General features: G+C 40.1%; 1 protein-coding gene across 2 annotated transcripts in view; it reads left to right on the top strand.

Annotated features, from left to right (window-relative positions):
- The window catches only part of fez1 (fasciculation and elongation protein zeta 1 (zygin I)), a 22,506-nt gene extending 7,084 nt beyond the window's left edge, over positions 1-15,422 (top strand). The window contains exons 2-10 of one of the 2 annotated variants that reach the window (XM_034889649.1): positions 2,904-3,235; positions 7,578-7,665; positions 9,112-9,198; positions 9,807-9,972; positions 10,958-11,262; positions 12,353-12,433; positions 13,774-13,849; positions 13,950-14,015; positions 14,554-15,422. In XM_034889649.1, the coding sequence (XP_034745540.1) occupies positions 2,904-3,235; positions 7,578-7,665; positions 9,112-9,198; positions 9,807-9,972; positions 10,958-11,262; positions 12,353-12,433; positions 13,774-13,849; positions 13,950-14,015; positions 14,554-14,570 (1,218 nt within the window). In that variant the 3' untranslated portion in view covers positions 14,571-15,422. Of the gene's footprint in view, positions 1-2,882; positions 3,236-7,577; positions 7,666-9,111; positions 9,199-9,806; positions 9,973-10,957; positions 11,263-12,352; positions 12,434-13,773; positions 13,850-13,949; positions 14,016-14,553 lie in introns of both variants that reach the window. The other variant, XM_034889650.1, reaches the window with a different exon arrangement.
- Positions 15,423-17,203: the final 1,781 nt, after the last annotated feature.

Here is a 17,203-nt window from a genome sequence, read left to right on the forward strand (position 1 = left end):
ACTGTGCGTTCAGAGATGCTCTTCTGCCCACCTTGGTTGTAACGGGTGGTTATTTGAGTCACTGTTGCCCTTCTATCATCTCGAACCAGTCTGGCCATTCTCCTCAGACCTCTGGCATCAACAAGGCATTTCCGCCCACAGAACTGCCGCTCACTGGATGTTTTTTCTTTTTCGGACCATTCTCTGTAAACCCTAGAGATGGTTGTGCGTGAAAATCCCAGTAGATTAGCAGTTTCTGAAATACTCAGACCAGCCCTTCTGGCACCAACAATCATGCCACGTTCAAAGTAACTCAAATCACCTTTCTTCCCCATACTGATGCTCGGTTTGAACTGCAGGAGATTCTCTTGACCATGTCTACATGCCTAAATGCACTGAGTTGCCGCCATGTGATTGGCTGCTTAGAAATTAAGTGTTAACGAGCAGTTGGATAGGTGTACCTAATAAAGTGGCCGGTGAGTGTATGTGCGTAGCTATAGTTAAAATACAGAAAAATTTCTGTTTTTTTGGCCTGTATAAAATTCTCTCATACAAAGCTGCTCAGTTAATCCACTTAAACTGAAAACATAAAAAACTGCATGTCTTAAAAGCTACAAACCTAAAAATAAATTGATGTGGATTTAATCTCCCAAAACAAATCATATTTTTATGAGGGGGACAAATCTACCTTTCCAATCTACCATATCCTTTATGTACAGTCAAATTGTATTATTACAGTCAAATAAAAATGACCATCAGCATCATTTTCTACAGTTGCTGTGAGCTGCTTTCTCCTGTATTCCTATTTCGGTAATTGGACTAAGGAAGCTAAACTAAGTATAACAAATATATATATTAATCAGTATTTAAGAATAGGGAAGTTTAGAAACTTAAAGAAATAATATTTTGACCTACAATATGCTTACCACTGTCCAGACATAACTAGAGAAACAACTAGATTCTGTGACATATTTGACACGTTCAACCAAAAACACAGGACAAATTTGGAGCTCCTAATCTCTGTTTCTTTGTCCCTTTTTAAATACATTTGTAAGTAATTTTCTAAAGTCTGTCCTAGAACAACAAAATTGCTATACTGAGTCCATCTCTCTAAATTAGTCATTTACAGAGGAGTGTTATCATTATCTGACTCAATTCATCACACTCTTTTTTACAAGAATATATGTTTACACCCATACAGTATATTCATCAAACCCCTTAAAGAAACCCTTGGCCTACACTAGAAATGACCTTATTTTGTTGGATTATATACTACGACAGTTCCTATTCTTTCATGTCCCAGAATCTTGGATACTTCATCAATTAAACCCCAGAAGGTGTACTTAATTACCTGTGGTTTACCAGTAAAGCCAACTGGTTAGGGTCCCCTTTGGGACCTGGTCCCCTTCTGGCACATCTACCTCCATCTCCTCTTTGTCTAGACAACATGGTGCCATTCCACATGAGGTGAGGCACGCATGATTTAAGAGATGACAGCTGAATCCTTCTGGGATATTGGTAATGTCACAGATGAGGAGAGATAGATGTTCGTGCTTTGTCTAATCTGGTATTTTCTTTTAATACTGAAAAAAAAAATACATTTCACTCTAAGCGCAGCTTTACTTTAGCCTTCTACATTTTGATTTTCCGTCAGTATTGCGTGTGGGTTAGCAGTATATTCTTGTTTTTTTTTTCCAGTCAAATTTTAATCCGTCCAATCAACCAACTGAGGGAGTGGCTGAGAAAGATGACGTTGAGGTTGTGCGCTAGTTTGAGTTGTAGTTCTGTAATGGCGGCGGAGAAAGATGTGAGCAAAGCCATTCGGTCCGTTGTGGCAACGCTGCTGAACATCCAGAAGTTAAAGCTGAGCAAGAACAATCTTGCTGAGTTTTGTTGGTGGCCATGATGTTGTGGCCCTCCTCCCCATGGTGTTCGGGAAAAAGTTGAATTTTCCTGCTTGCTCTGGTAGTGGTGAAGGAGTTGGCTAAGGCAAATGCTAGCAATGCAAAGCCGACATAACGACCAAACGTTAGCAATTGGTTATGGCAGATCCAGAGTGGCTCTGGGCAGATCCTTCAACAGAAGGACCCCCCTTCAAAGAAGTTAACACTTGTCAATGGAGAGTGGCCAGACTCTCTGTACGAATGAAATGTACCAGAGTCTGGTAGGACCAGGCTAGCTTTCTTTACCACAGACAGCAATTTTTCTCAACTGCCTAAAAACTGCTCGCCCACATTCCTGTTTGAAATTCTTCCATTAGTGATGCCACTGATTGAGAAAGCAATTCCAGTTTTTTTATATGTGCTTCCCATTGGTGCTGCCTGAACAAGCATAGCCAGCCCAGTGGCTTGGAATTTGGTTGACCAATCACAACTGAGTGGGCTAGCTGACCAATCAGAGCAGACTGGGCTTTTCAATGAGGCGGGCCAAGAGCTCAGACAGTGGTTGCATTTTATGTCCCTTAAATTGCATCTTGGACTCCTCCACTTCCCTTCCTTCCACAAGTCTTAGTCCCTTCCACCAAGGCAGCACGGAAGAAATGTGAGAAAATCATGCGAAATTTGATTGAGGGAAGCCAAAATTGTGATTGTGGTTAAAATTAAATTATTGTGCAGCCCTACCTATCATCAATGTTCGGTCCTTGGGGGAGAAATAAGAGCTTTGAGACAACAACTTCCAACTTCGAATAAGCGAAATGGGATGCAGCCAGAGTGTTTCAGACAGAGGAGCTGCAGCTTTAGGCATTATGAGAAACAATCGTTTTTTGTACATCAAAGCATGTAAAACTATTCTAGTAGAACTATAAGAGTAGAAATATGACGCCAAAAAGAGACTCATTAAAGTCAGTCATCAGTTTTATAAGCTCTGTGATTAAACACTGTGTGACCACTCTGTTTGTGCAGGCCTCAGATTAACAGACAGGGGGCACAATGGAAGCCCCTCTTGTGTGTTTGGATGAGGAGTTTGAGGACCTCCGGCCCTGCCGCATGGATGAGCTGGACCACCCAGTGCTCAAACACTCCTCTTACTCCACCACCACCACCGTCCCCCTGGCCTCCATCACCCGCGAGGACTTCTCTGAGCTGGAGAACTTCTCCGAGATGATGAGCTTCAAGTCGATGGAAGACCTGGTCAACGAGTTTGACGAGAAGCTCAACGTTTGCTTCCATAATTACAACACCAAAACGGAGGGCCTGGCGCCCATACGCAACCAGTCCCACAGCCAGGAGGACGAGGAGAGGCTGCAGGACGAAGAGTAAGTGACCAAAGTTAATATTGTTCTGGTGAAATATTCAAAGCACACGGTCCTTTTACTGTGGTATTCATCTTCAGGCCTATGTAGCCTACAATAGTAGCCTACAGTGTAAATACACAGAAAGTATCTAAAATCATTTTAGATTTTTCCGGAGCGTAGTCCATGGCCTTGTTGCCATTTACTGTAGGCCTATTTATATTTGAACTTTTTTCTTAATTATAGTCTTAGTTCACTGGACCAATAAGTTTATAGTTGAGGCTTCTGTACATACTATACTGTGCATTCATAAAACAACAGGAAGAGAACACCTCAATGGTTTTTAACCTTATATTTTGCTGGGGGGGAAATAACTGATGATTACACGGTGTTACAGGCATTGTTTACAGTGGGCATTGTATTTATCACTTACTTATCTTTACAGTTTCTATATTTCAGAGTGCTATTTCTTCAGTGTCTTTCTTTTCATGTCAATATGGAAACAAAGCATATAATACGTAAAGAAGAAAACTCTGCCTGATTAAACAAAACAAAAAACAGTGAGAAAAAGCGTGGCAGATAATAGCGGACCGACTGAATGATAGTCACATTTACTGACTACTGCTCTTAAATGAAACCTTTCAAGGTGATAGGCTAATTAAATCCACAAACACTTTGCCTGAAAAGCGAGCAGTGGGAGTGGGAGTTACTTAGGTAATTTATATTTTACGGCATACGCGAGAGAGATATATTAATGAATCCTAGGCAGATTAGTGGTTGTAATTAATCTTCAGGGTTAATTTCCAGCATAACATTAGACTGTCTTCTGCTCACTTTTAAGGCAAAGAGTACAACTGTTTGTTTGTGCAAATAATTAGCCTAACTACTTGAATGGTATGAATATGACACATATGTTACAATTCAGAGCGGTGGTCAGTATATTTTTAGGCTTCTTGCACATTCAGTTGGTCGGCGATTGTCTGCCTCGCTTTTTCTCGCTGTTTCATTACAGCGGCCATGTTTCTTTTTTACAAATACTGTTTCACGTTATCATATTTTCATAAGAAGCTGTTGCTCACTCTGTGTGTTAAGTATATTCGCAATACATATTTTCTATTTTAGCATCAGTAAGTCTTTGATCGACATTGCGGCCTATTAAGGAAAGCCCTGAACGTGCATTCATCCCAATTACTCCATCCTATTACTAATTACTATCCACGCCAGGCTGCAACAACACAAGACTTTCACCCAGGAAACGGGTGTCTGTGTCTGGGGCCAGTGTTTTAATCTGTTCTGTACTAACCCCCCCCCAATCACATACCCTTCACCATACATAGAGACTGGCATGGTTTTATTTAAGTTAGCCTAATAGCTGGTTTGATTTGCATTGAGATGTTATCTTATGGAAAGTACCCCATGCCTATCTCTATGTAGGGTGAAGGGTATGTGACGATGGGGGGGTTATTTTATAAATTTTTTTAATAATAAAAACGTACCTGCCTCAATGGGAATTTAACATAGGGGTGTGTATACTAAAGCCCCCTGTATTTTAAGGAAGAATCTTTATTTATTTATTTATTTATTTATATGTATGTATATAATACATTATTCAATAACAAAGAAAATTGGTTACCTTATACGGTTGGATTTTTCTAATTTTGTTTTGAATTAAGGCAATAAGATTTTCTTTTTATTATTCCTCTTTTTAATCAACTTTAGCATGGGTATGTAAACTTATTCAAGCCACTATAGTTAACGCTCATATGACCGGTGGGCTAAACTTTGTCACGTGACTGGCTGGCAGCCGCTGTAATTTCATAGGGTAGCATATCATATATCAATATCATATGGACCCGTTAAAGAGAATGAGTTTTTGTGATTCATCCTAATTGGTCACCAGCAACATAATAAAATGCTCAAAATTACCACAGACTATTCCTCCGGCCCTTTAATTGCACTCTAGCATAGTAATTATGTTGTTTATTCCATTTATACCATACACAAACACAACACACTCTCAAGACCATAACAGTGGCTCAGCACACGTGACAAAGGCCCAAATATTTCCACAGACCAGCTGCAACACCCAAAACAAGCAGTCAATCAGCAGCATGAGCCCCCCCTCCCCAGCTCCACAGCCGGGCTGCATGTTGAATTATTCAATGTGCAGTGTTGTACGGCTCAGTTGCTTTGGGTCTGTTGGTGTGTCTCTGTCTCAGTCTCTCCCCCAGCTGACTGCCAGACCCTCCTTCAGCCCCCAAGCGCTGAGGCGGAAACACACGCCCTCACACTGTGTGGATATGAATCATGCTAAAAATAGCCTGACTCGATGTATAAGAGGAGAGTTTTCGGAAAGGAATTACATCTCAAACAATTTCATTGCTGTTAAAATGAGTCTGTGTTGATTTTGGAGTACGTATTAGAAGGATAAACCCATTGAGATAAATCCTCACATTTTCGAGGGGATCCTTAAGACAAATATACGAAAAATACAAAAGACATTTACAGATACACACTTTGATGAATGAAGTGGACTGATACTGAGTACAGAACACAGGGCTGTGGGTGGATGTGGGTCCTACAGTATTACACTAATCTGCTTGTTAGGACCAAAACATGAATCTAATACTTTACTCTGATTTGTTGTGGCACAGATATATTCCAGTCAAACATTACTGTTCCAGCCTCCACTGGAGTTTTTGCCAATAATGTCTCATCGTTCCTCCCCTTTTTATAACTATTCTTGTAATTAACAATCCGCTGATCAACTGAGTGTCATTCACTATATTTAATTACATGAAGAAGCTATTAAAAGACAACACTGATGCTCATAATGCTGAGGATATTGTGTTTAATGACATATACATATAAAAGATATAAATCTTTTTTCAGTGGACAGTGCAGTCTGATTTAAAGGGACCTATTTAAAACCGGAGCATCTTAGAGACACAGAAATAAACATCAACCATGTAAATCTCCTTTTTGGTTGAAAACAGTGTTGCACATTTTGGCCTAATCCCTGCAGTTGCCTGATTAGAACCCCAGATATGAGTCTGTCAAACGAGCTGATGGAGACCTAGAACATTAAACGGAACAGATTCCTCTTCTGTGGCTGCTGGCCAACAAATACAGCGGGACAGCTTTGAAACATGGAGTCTCTGTTCCTGCTGGCCATACGATGGAGACCCGTCCCTGTGTTACGCACTCAGTACGAGCTGTTAATGTTGTGTGTCATGTAGATTACAGATTAGTTTTTTTTTTTAACGTCTTTTAATGAGGTGAGTTTTACAGAAGACCTAAAAGGTGAAAATTAATATATATGCGGGAAACGTTTATCTCCTATGTACGAGAAAATGCCCAATACTTACAAAATATTTTTTTAGGCTTGAGAAAGAGAAAGCCATGCTCACTGAAGCAAAGGATAGTGCCAACTTGCATAGGTGCCAACTTGGGTTAAACAGTAAGCCAGCCTGTAAGCTGTTAGCTAGCTGGGCTCTGTCCAAAGACTTGTGAAATATCTGCTTACCAACACTGCTGCCTGCTGAGAAATAGTCTTGGATAATCCCCTGTAAAATCACAGAAGTTTCATTTGTCCACTTTACTTTTTACAATTTTTACAGTTTCACAAAATATAAATTCTCTCTGAAGGAGAAATTATTTTTTTGTAGAACGTATATTATATTTCAATTCTGTACAACACTTTGTTATTGCTTAGTTTTCATCATAATTCTAAGTGTATAGAAACGTTGATCCTGTTGATGTGCTGCTGCATCCGGTGATGGCATGCAGGCATGGCTGGTGAGGTAAGCTGCAGGCTGAATGGGGTCCAGTGTGTGTTTGGGGGGGGGGCGTGGGCAGTGCCACTGGGAGCAAGGCAGCAGGCCTGAGCCAACCTCTTAGTGGAGGAGGAAAAAAAACAAAAACACAAAGGAGACTTCTCTCCCAGTTTAATGTCATTCCTCAGACAGACGCTCGCTCCGGGTTGCTGTCAGGGACCACTGGCACAATGATGTGAGAAGCTTTATCTAAATTTCTGCTAAGGAGACCTTTTTACAGAGCAGTAAGCTGTTTCTTTCTGTTATGCATTGTTCCTCTGCAGCCTCTAGCTCTGCGTAACATTGACTTGCAATAATGAAATATTGACTTAGTTGCAGGCTGATGAAGATAGGGCTGAGTAGACTTACTTATAACAATCAAGATGAAACAACACAGCGAACTCTGGTATAATGCTGTTATATAACTAACTAACTAACTACAGCGGCTGTAGCTCCAAATGCTTAAAATGGTAAACTGCCTTTAGGGCTAAGGCAAAAAGAGTGTCTCGATGTTTGCTGACATGTCTGAATGTGTATGTGTTGTTTTGCAGTGTGTGGGATGCTCTTACTGACAACTACATCTCTACCTGGGACGGCACCGACTCAGAGGGACTCAACGGCAATCTTTCTGACCAGGAGGTAAATGTCCATCACTTTCTATTTGGTTTAAATCTGGTAAATGTGCTATTAAGCCAAATAATAAAGACACTTTTTGTTATTTTAGAAAGATAGATTTAATTGGATTTCTATTACCTTTTAGCCACATTTCTTGACAAACGGTTACTTTTTATTCGAAATGAAAATGGTAACTATTGTTAGGGTGGCTAGTTTATAAGGTGATTCTGTTTCAAGGCTTTATATTTGTAAAATGAATGTAGAAGCATCACAATGTGTTATTTTTCACAGTGAAAGCCAAACTGAGTAGTAGATTGTTCCATTCTCTGAGGCTCTCTCATGTTGACACGTGAAGATATGCTTGCCCAACCTTGACTGGTCTGCCGTTCAGCAGAGGTCTCCCATCTCCTCCCCTCCCTCCATTGGCTCTTACATCCAACCTGACAGCAGGCACTTAGCAGGCTAGGCCATGTTTGGGCTGGTCAGGGCCAGAGCAGACATTTTAGCCCCATACGGAGAGGGTTGTTGTGCGAATGCATTATAGTGTTCATATTAAGCTGGAACCTGCTGTCAGAAGAGTTGCTAAGATTCTCTGTATGTCAACGTTTATGCCGAAAACGGGCCAGCAGGAACGTTCCGCAAAGGACAATTGTACATACGTTTTCTATTCTTGTATTTATTCCAGACATAACCACACAAGTTATGTGCTTGCTGTGTGCTTTTTGTTTTATTACAGCAAGTATGAAATGGCAAATCTTTAAATGAACTTTCTCACTGATATGCTGTATCAATATTTAGCAGTAGCCGCGAGACAACCCCTGTGGACATTCATATGATAAGACTATATTTTTTACAGCATTAGCAGTTCTGTGAGACTACAGCATGCATATGACAGTTTTTACATGCAGGCAGCCCATAATGGTCATCATATACTGTTGACTATCTTAGTTTAGCATGCTAACACTTACTAATCAGCACTAAACACAAAGTAGCTAAGACTGCCTTTTTGCAAAAATTTGTTCATAAACCAGTAAGTATTGGAGAATTTAAAATGTTACATGAATGTTAAGTTGTTAAGTCATTTCAAACAAAGCACAAACGTCAACCTCATGCTGGTGAGGGAAAATCATTAGGACAGCATAGTCTGGGAACCATGAATGTCGGTGCCATCCCTCGAGCCAACGTCATTTTAGGTATAAACTATTCAAACACTTTTACAAATGGAATGGAGTAAATTACTTTTTAAAATACAGAATAATGTAAAACCTTTCAAATATTTAAGCATGGTATTTTGAAATGAGTGTGACTTATCTCTCCATCCCAGGCAAAGTTCTTTTGGAAAAGTACTGGATGGTTTAGTTCATTATTCCAGTGCTGCTAGACCGTTTGTAACTCTTGTTAGTGTTGTTTTCTTTATAAGACATACTGCCATGTGGTTGTTCTCGTGTTTCATCTCACATTTCCTTGCAGATCCACGAAAAAGAGGATGAGGAGATGAATGAGAAGAATGACAATGCCAACTGCCTGAAGGACGAGCCTCTCATCACAGCTGATCAGGTCTGTGTGTGTGTGTTTTATGCCATATTACAGTATCAAAAATCTAAGGTGATGTCTAGTCTCATATCACTATATCGATACAATATTGATATATTGCCCAGCTCTTGGGTATAGCATTAGGCTTGTCTCAGATTGTTGCATGGCTCCATTTCATCTTTCACCGTCAAGCATTTCTGTTTACGATATCTTTTTGCTGGGATTGCCACAATGGTCTTTAAGCCACTTGTGCCTTGTCCATTCATTTTTTTTTTTGTGGTAGTTGGAGGTTTATGTCAATACTATAGAATGGGTCAAAGTCAAGCTGTGCCTTCAGGAAAAACAGTAACATTTTTAAATCAATTCTATAAACGCCACAGGTAACCAGTTCAGGGATGCCAAAATGATGGAAATGTGCTCAAATGTCTGTCCTAGTACACAGGTGCTTGTCTAAATCCAAGTCTGCTTCGGCAGCACACTGTTGCAGCCTGTGTGTACATCAATAATGGATATTAATATTATATGTACACTTCCACAGAAGGCATTTTAGTGGCAACGCTCTACTAACAAATGGATGGTTATGGATGGGTGTGTACTTACCCCTGTCTTCTAATCTCTCTCCCTCTCACAAGGTCATTGAGGAGATAGTCGAGATGATGGAGAACTCTCCAGATCCAGGTGAAACGGAGGAAGAGGAGGATGAAGAGGAGAGCAGCCCTTGTTCCGTGACCAACCCCTCCCTGCTGGAGGAGATCAGGGAGCTGTCGCAGGCCTCCAACAATAACTGCTCCTATGAAGGTAGAATTCAAAAGGATCAATCAAACAAAAGTAATTTGTTCATTTTCACAGCTGGTCTAGGATGTGACTCGGCTACATTCCTGTCCAAACATTGGTCTTTGTATATTTGCCAACAGATTCATCAGTCTTTCTAATGCAGTCTCCTTTAGGTTACATTTCATTATTCTCTTTGAAGGATGTTGCTAAATGTGACAATCATACCAAAGGCAAGAACCCCCACCCCTCGCTTCCACAGGCTGGACATAAATATCATCCCTATTTTTATCCAACATGAATGCCAGTAATAGTCAGTGCATGGGCAACATGGTCAAGGACAAACATGCACTATACATCCTTTTTTATTTAAACAGTTGTTTACTCTCATATTCCGTACAATAGTGTTTTGGGTAGGGATATGTGTCGGTATTCATGTTCACTTCAGCCAACCAAGTCACAGCCACACGTCAGGTTAGGATTTAGTAATCCACATGGTTAAATTAGTCCCATCAGCAAATCTAAGGAGGACAAGTCTATTTCTGCCCAAAGGCACCCCGTTGCTGGATATGTTGATCCATGTGGCACCTTGAATGGAGCCTCAAAAACAAATGTAGGAATGGTGAATGGTTCCTGTACTAAGTAAAAAAAAACATATACAATTACATAGTTTTCATTCTAACACACAACTGGCATGGTATTTATTTAATACATAATTATCTTTTTAAAATGTAAAGGCTCGATTGATCAATCATTAACATGTGCATCAAATCAGTTCCTTCCAAGATTTTGCACCCTTTTTTGAGATTGTTGAGGCCCAAAATGCCTGAAATTGTGGCAGTTTTTGCAATGTCTTTTGTATTTTTGTTGCAATGAAGTTCCTGTAAAATTATTTTTTTATAAATACAGTGCATGCCATTGTTTAGCTTTATGTCTAAACCTATGGGTAAAAAAAATTACTTTTTCACAAAATAAAACCCAACTATCCTCTCCCACCTCATCTTCCCTGCAGGCCTGAGCCTGATGCCCAGCTCCGCTCTGGTGGAGCTGCTGGACCGGGTGGAGGCGGCCATCCGCCAGTACTCAGAGGAGCTGGTCAGCCAGCTGGCTCGGCGGGAGGAGCTAGAGTTTGAGAAAGAGGTGAAGAACACGTTCATCACGGCCCTGATGGAGGTGCAGAACAGGCAGAAGGAGCAACGGGACAGCAGCAAACGCAGACGCCGGGACAAGGCCCTGAGCCTGCAGGGAGGGGGGACGCCACCGGTGAACGGAGGGAACACAGCCTCCACGGAGAAGACAGGGAACATGCCTGTCAAGGTGAGGCTCTATACACACCTTTAAGACTGTACCAGAGTTCTCCGTTTCATTTCTGCTCTCTGTGTGTCTGGCAGTTCAAGACTAATAATGCCACAATGGGCCAGTGATGTGCCCAGTTTTGCCTTCCCTAAGAGAAAACTAAAACTTTTTGGCAGGAATGATTGTCGCCGCCTGCAAAACTCGGCACACCACCCGACTTATTGAGGAAATGTTGTTGTGCCTATGTGCACTGTGGTTTTCATTGAGTTAAATTAGAATATGGTGAAAGCACACAGTGTCTGACCATTCTCCCTCTGACTGTTAGCATAATGGATTTTAGGCCATTAGCCTGTGTCTTCCAGGAAAGCTCCTAAATTGATCAATCATCTTTATACAGTAATATCCTAGTCCTGTTCTGTAACAGGGAAACAACTTAATGGACTTTTCCCTTCATGTAATGCAGCAACGTGTTTTATGTGGGGACTGTTGGGTACCTGGGGCTGCATTGCTAAAGTAAATATGAATGATGCAGATGCAATATGAACAGTAAAGCTAATTCAATAAGGAGAGTCTTTATTTCAGTTAAATAGAGTTAAATACGTTTAATGAAAATGGTGCATAATAGTTTGAAATGTTAGTCTTTGGCGATTAGACTTCATCACAATGTTAATTTTTAGGAATGCCCAAAGATCTAGATGGATGTGATGTGAAGCAGGGCTTCTGATGGTGGAGGAACCCTGAGAGCCGGGAATGATGAGAACAGAAGATGAATGGGGTAGAGGAGGGTTGCATCGATTCTGCCTGAAATGACAGCAGACAGATTTAATTTTTGAATGCAACGATGCGATAGCTCATTGAGATTTGTGGCAGATCTGGTTGATTTAACTGAAAGAGTAAATGCCCAGATTCAGCTGCTGACAATGCAGCTGATTAGGTTGGGGGGAGAGAGTAATGTGAAGAATAGAAGTCTTCCTCAGAGAATTTACGCTGAGCGTCATTAGTCTCTTACCGTAATGTGATGTGAGATGCTGAAAGGTCTTTTCTGTACTTCCAAAATGCTCAGTCAGCTTGATCAAGAAAGTAATGGTCATTACTGTGTGTGTGTGCGCAGCGTTTCAGCATGGAGGGCCTGTCTAACATCCTGCAGACGGGCATCAGACAAACATTTGGAAGCACAGGGAATGAGAAACAGGTAAGTTCAATTGTTTCATAAAAGCTTCTCGTGTGACAGTGCATTGTAACATTGGACAGCAGTAACTGCATATAATAAGTATGGGGCCCTTAAAGGCCATGAGCCCCAGTACTATATGTATTATGCCTGTTGATAATTTTAGCAATATGGCGGCCGACAAGGGTAAACACACAAATAGACTAAACACAATTGTCAATTTGAAATCACATGCGCAGCACAGACACACAACTAAATATGTAAAAACGCTGCATCCAGATTAAATAACGGACGTTCTCTAGGCTCCTATAAACTCGTAACAAAAAGGCACAGTGTTCTCTCTGTGGGGTTGAAAATCAAGCAGTTCCACTTGGAGCTCCCCCTAAAGGCCTGGAGAACTTCTGTTGTGTTTTTTTTTTTCGGGTTGTGTGTAGGGCTGGGTGATATAGCCTAAAAAAACCTTGTATCCAATTTTACATTTAAATCTATTTTCCCCCTCAGATGACAAAGAAATTGTTCAAAAGAAATTTAGTTTTGACTTATTTATGCCAGTTTTGTGTAAATTTACATTGGTCAAAAGTATGACAAAATTATATAATGATGCCATATATTCAACAAATTATGATTTTAACCACAACAAAATGGGTGCGTGAGATAAAGCATTTTTCAAACATACAGGTAATTTGCTTGTCGTTCCTTGCCTACAAGTTCAAATTATTTACGTTGTTGTGCGACCTCACCCCTATTTTTATCTGTTGCCGAGTAATGTAACAGCCCATGGTCTCTTGAATGTAGTAACTAGCGGTAAAAACCATTGAAGAGGAGCTCCTAAACAACGCCTCTGGTGCCCCAATTATACAAGAACAAATGAGTGTAAGCCGGATAGAGAGCACCGCGAGCTGCCTGTTATTTCGGCAGAGAAACAACCAGTTAAGAAAATAATGTTAGACCCTGTCGCATATCTTTATGGCAAACCTTTGGGGGGGAGGCCTGAGCAGCAAACAGATTTTAATTAAAACACAACTACACATTCAAGTTAATCGATTTTATTGGCCAGCCCTAGTTGTACTTTTCTTTTTGCATTGTATATGTATACATAGAAAATTACCAGCCACAGAAGTTAAATAATATGCGTATGGCTGGTAGATTTGTACAAAAAGGTTAATTAGACACCCTGCACCTACATGAATGAAAAGTTAGATTTTTTTTTTCGAGCACCAAATAGTAATTATAACTTACTTTTAGTATTACATCTGTGTATTAATAGATCTGGAGTGAAAGGGGTAAAGACTGTTTAGAACTTAGGTGATGGCTACTCCTGTAACATTTAACCTTCACCAAGATGTTGACATCTCTGTTTTCAGTATCTAAACACAGTTATTCCATATGAGAAGAAAGGCACCCCTCCATCTGTTGATGACCTACAGATGCTCACAAAAAGTGAGTATAGCCCAGACCATGTGTCTCAGAGGCAAAGAAAAATGACTGGCTGGAACAAGGTGAATACCTAGAGTTGATGCACTGTATTTCTTCCTTGTAGTTCTGTATGCCATGAAGGAAGACAGTGAGAAGGTGCCTACACTGCTAACTGACTACATATTGAAAGGTACACACCATTTCATAAGTTGAAATACTTCTGTATTTGCTTGATAGCTTACTACACAAATAACAGGTTAGCCGCTGGGAATTATGAATGTATTGGCTCATATAATTTTTCGGTTCTTTTCCTAAACCCAACCATAGCTTTCTTCTCAGAATAACACAGCAAGTGGGGGGTGTGTGTGTACACCCAGACTATCCAGCATAGACATACAGCTAACGTGCCACTTGGCTTAAAATTGGTGTGTATATATATAATGCTATGTTGTACATGCAAGAAAAAACATGAGAATTAAAGTTTTTTAAAACCAGTTACAGGGGGGTGGCTCGGTGGGAAACGTAGACGTAAAGTGAGTCACTTTCACATCTCCACTTAGTTTTTAGCACTGATTTAACGTGTTTAAAATTCTTAATTTCTTAATCACAAACTATTGGCCTCTAAATTAATGCTGTCATCAGTCTTGCTCATAAAATGACACTCACCACCGGGCTAAACCTTGAATAATGTAACTGTATTATAACCTTTAACTGTTTTTCATCCCTAGTCCTATGTCCTACCTAAAGCCCCCAGCCCAGAGGTCACAGTGTGACTAAGGATCTTTCCAACCCTCCTCTGGCCCGAGCTGCATGACATCCCCCCCCATCTCTAACCATTATCAACCATGGATCCTCACCATCGACATTATTGTACTCAACTCATCTAGGACTACTGCCTTTTGCTGAGCTCACCTTCTCCTGTCCTGCACATTAAGCTCAGGCCAGACCCAAAATTCCCGCCCTCTGAATAGTTAAACAAGCGGGACAGCCTATCCCACTTTTAAAGGGACTTCACTAATGGAGCATGACATGTTATTACATATCACAACACCACTTTGGTACAGGGATACATTACTGTTGCTTTCCTTTTGTTCCTCTAACAGAATCTCAATAATGCCAGGTTGTGACGTTTCTATTCATAAACTGACCTGTATTCATTGATTTATAAGAACTAACTACACTGTAAAATACATGAAATGTTATACTACATCTATAAGTGATCATCTCCCCTTATTGTTTCAGATGAAACAAAAGCCATGCGCCTTGTTCTGCCAACTTAGTACTGTAGCTCTACTATTACGGGTGCAGTGCATTATCAAGCTTTTTATTGTTTCCCTATCTGAATATCGAGTACTCCTTTTGAAATTTATATCGGAATATTTGATATAAACTGTGGATTTTTATTTACTGTCATTTCAGTGAAAGGCCTCATTCAGTTCTGTGGAGGTGTATCATTGGGTTTATATCGGATAAACTATATCATCCCCTGATGAGATGGGCTCATTTGCATATTAATGATTTCCTTTGTGCCATGTAGGTGAATGTCACATCGCTAAATGCAAATTCTAATAAACATTCTACCCTTGCGGTGACTGAATATGCTTCCTTTGGTCTTTACCTTTTGATGCGCTGTTAAAAGACTCAGTTTTACTCAACATATTTTTGACTATGTAACAATTTACGATCTACCTCAGATTTGTTTTCTATCATATGGAAATATTCTTTAGACAGTCCCTCCAGGATGTCGGAATGGCAACAATTCACGCAAATATGACCAAGCGGCAGTGAGAACGGGTTGACATCACACGTGCGTTGCCAAATTAATTTCCTCGTTTCAGCTATGAAAACGAGATGGGTGTGACTCAAACCTGTATACATTTTAACAATGTTTGCTGTAACTTTTTTTTCACTCACCGCTGCTGCTCAGTTCCCCTTGCAACTGACACAAACAGGGTGGATGCAGGAAAAACTGGAGATGAGACTTACAGGAATTGAGGACAGCTACGGTAGTTATTGTAAGTGCAATGATAAGTTCAACAAGCCCTTTATCAAACTGTATGAATGTGTCCCAGCCTAGGATAGGAAAACTAACTTAAAATGTAAAGATCAACCAGCCACTGACCCACGATTATATTTGATTCATTATTATTTTTGTCTTAAATCCACCAGCCATTTGCAGCATCCTAAGCCTTTTAGGTAAAGTTACTAGGACCACTCAGCCTAGAGTAAATTTTATTCTCGCCAAAAGAAGTTTCCTTATTTTTAAAGAAGTTTACTGCAAAATCAAGCATTTTGCGACGCGAAAATCTGGAGGGACAGTTTAGAAAATACCTATTCCACCATCAATGAAAAATTTGAAATCTATCAATTTAAAGCTGTTGTTAATTTTAAAATTTGAACTGTTGGACACAAGAACTCTATGCATGTGACCTGGAGACTTCGGTTTCCACATCGCCTTTGAAAGAAATGCAATATATCTAAATGCACGTGAACACGTTATTCTCTCACATTACTTACTTTCACCCTATGCATTGCATAATTCTTAATTGCCTTACCTTGTTTGAGACTTACTTAAAAAAAAAGAATGTTCCAGTATGAGATGCTATTGTAGCAGGTGCAGATAGATGACAGAAGAGGTCCTCTGGTGCCACATATTTTAATTAGAAAAATTCCATCTGTAATTAACAGAAGAAAGACATTTAGTTGCTTGTAGTTTCTACTAGCGTAATGGCCGCTGACATAAACAGAAAGTTTTGCAAAACTCACCTACCCATTCACTGGTCAATGTTGCCACCTAGTGGTGAGGAGTGCAAATTACTTTTGCACTGCTAGAGACTGTCTTTCTTAAATGTAACTACATATAAGCATCTTGAAATAAAATTGTATAATACATAAGAAACTAAACTGGGGGGTGCTATGAAAAACGTTTCAATATTAACATAACATATTAACCTCATGAACCTGGTGCTACAGCCTCTCCCACTTACAAAAACAAAATGTCACTTGACATTTTAAACAAACAGATATTGACATATTAAGGATCAATCTAATGGTTATCACCGAAAGGCATTTAAATTGTCTCTTTTGACATGGTCCCTACATTTGTGAGATTCCAAGGCCTCTGAGAACAAGGAGATGGTGTCTATAACTGTCTCACTGACGGTGGGTTGACCCAATGAGTCATAAGTCAGTTTATGTCCAATAAACTGATGGGATCAAAAGTCTTTGAAATTGTTCTAGTATCGCGCGAGACTGCGGCGACGAGCCGGTGAACAGAGCTACAATGTCACCTAATGTGGCAATTGTGCAGCCTTGATTTGTGTCCAATGTGTTTTTTGTTTTATTTCTACGGACAGGCTCAGATTGTTACTAAAAGTG

This window comes from Etheostoma cragini, chromosome 13, assembly GCF_013103735.1.
Source record: "Etheostoma cragini isolate CJK2018 chromosome 13, CSU_Ecrag_1.0, whole genome shotgun sequence".
NCBI classification, from domain to species: Eukaryota; Metazoa; Chordata; class Actinopteri; order Perciformes; family Percidae; genus Etheostoma; species Etheostoma cragini.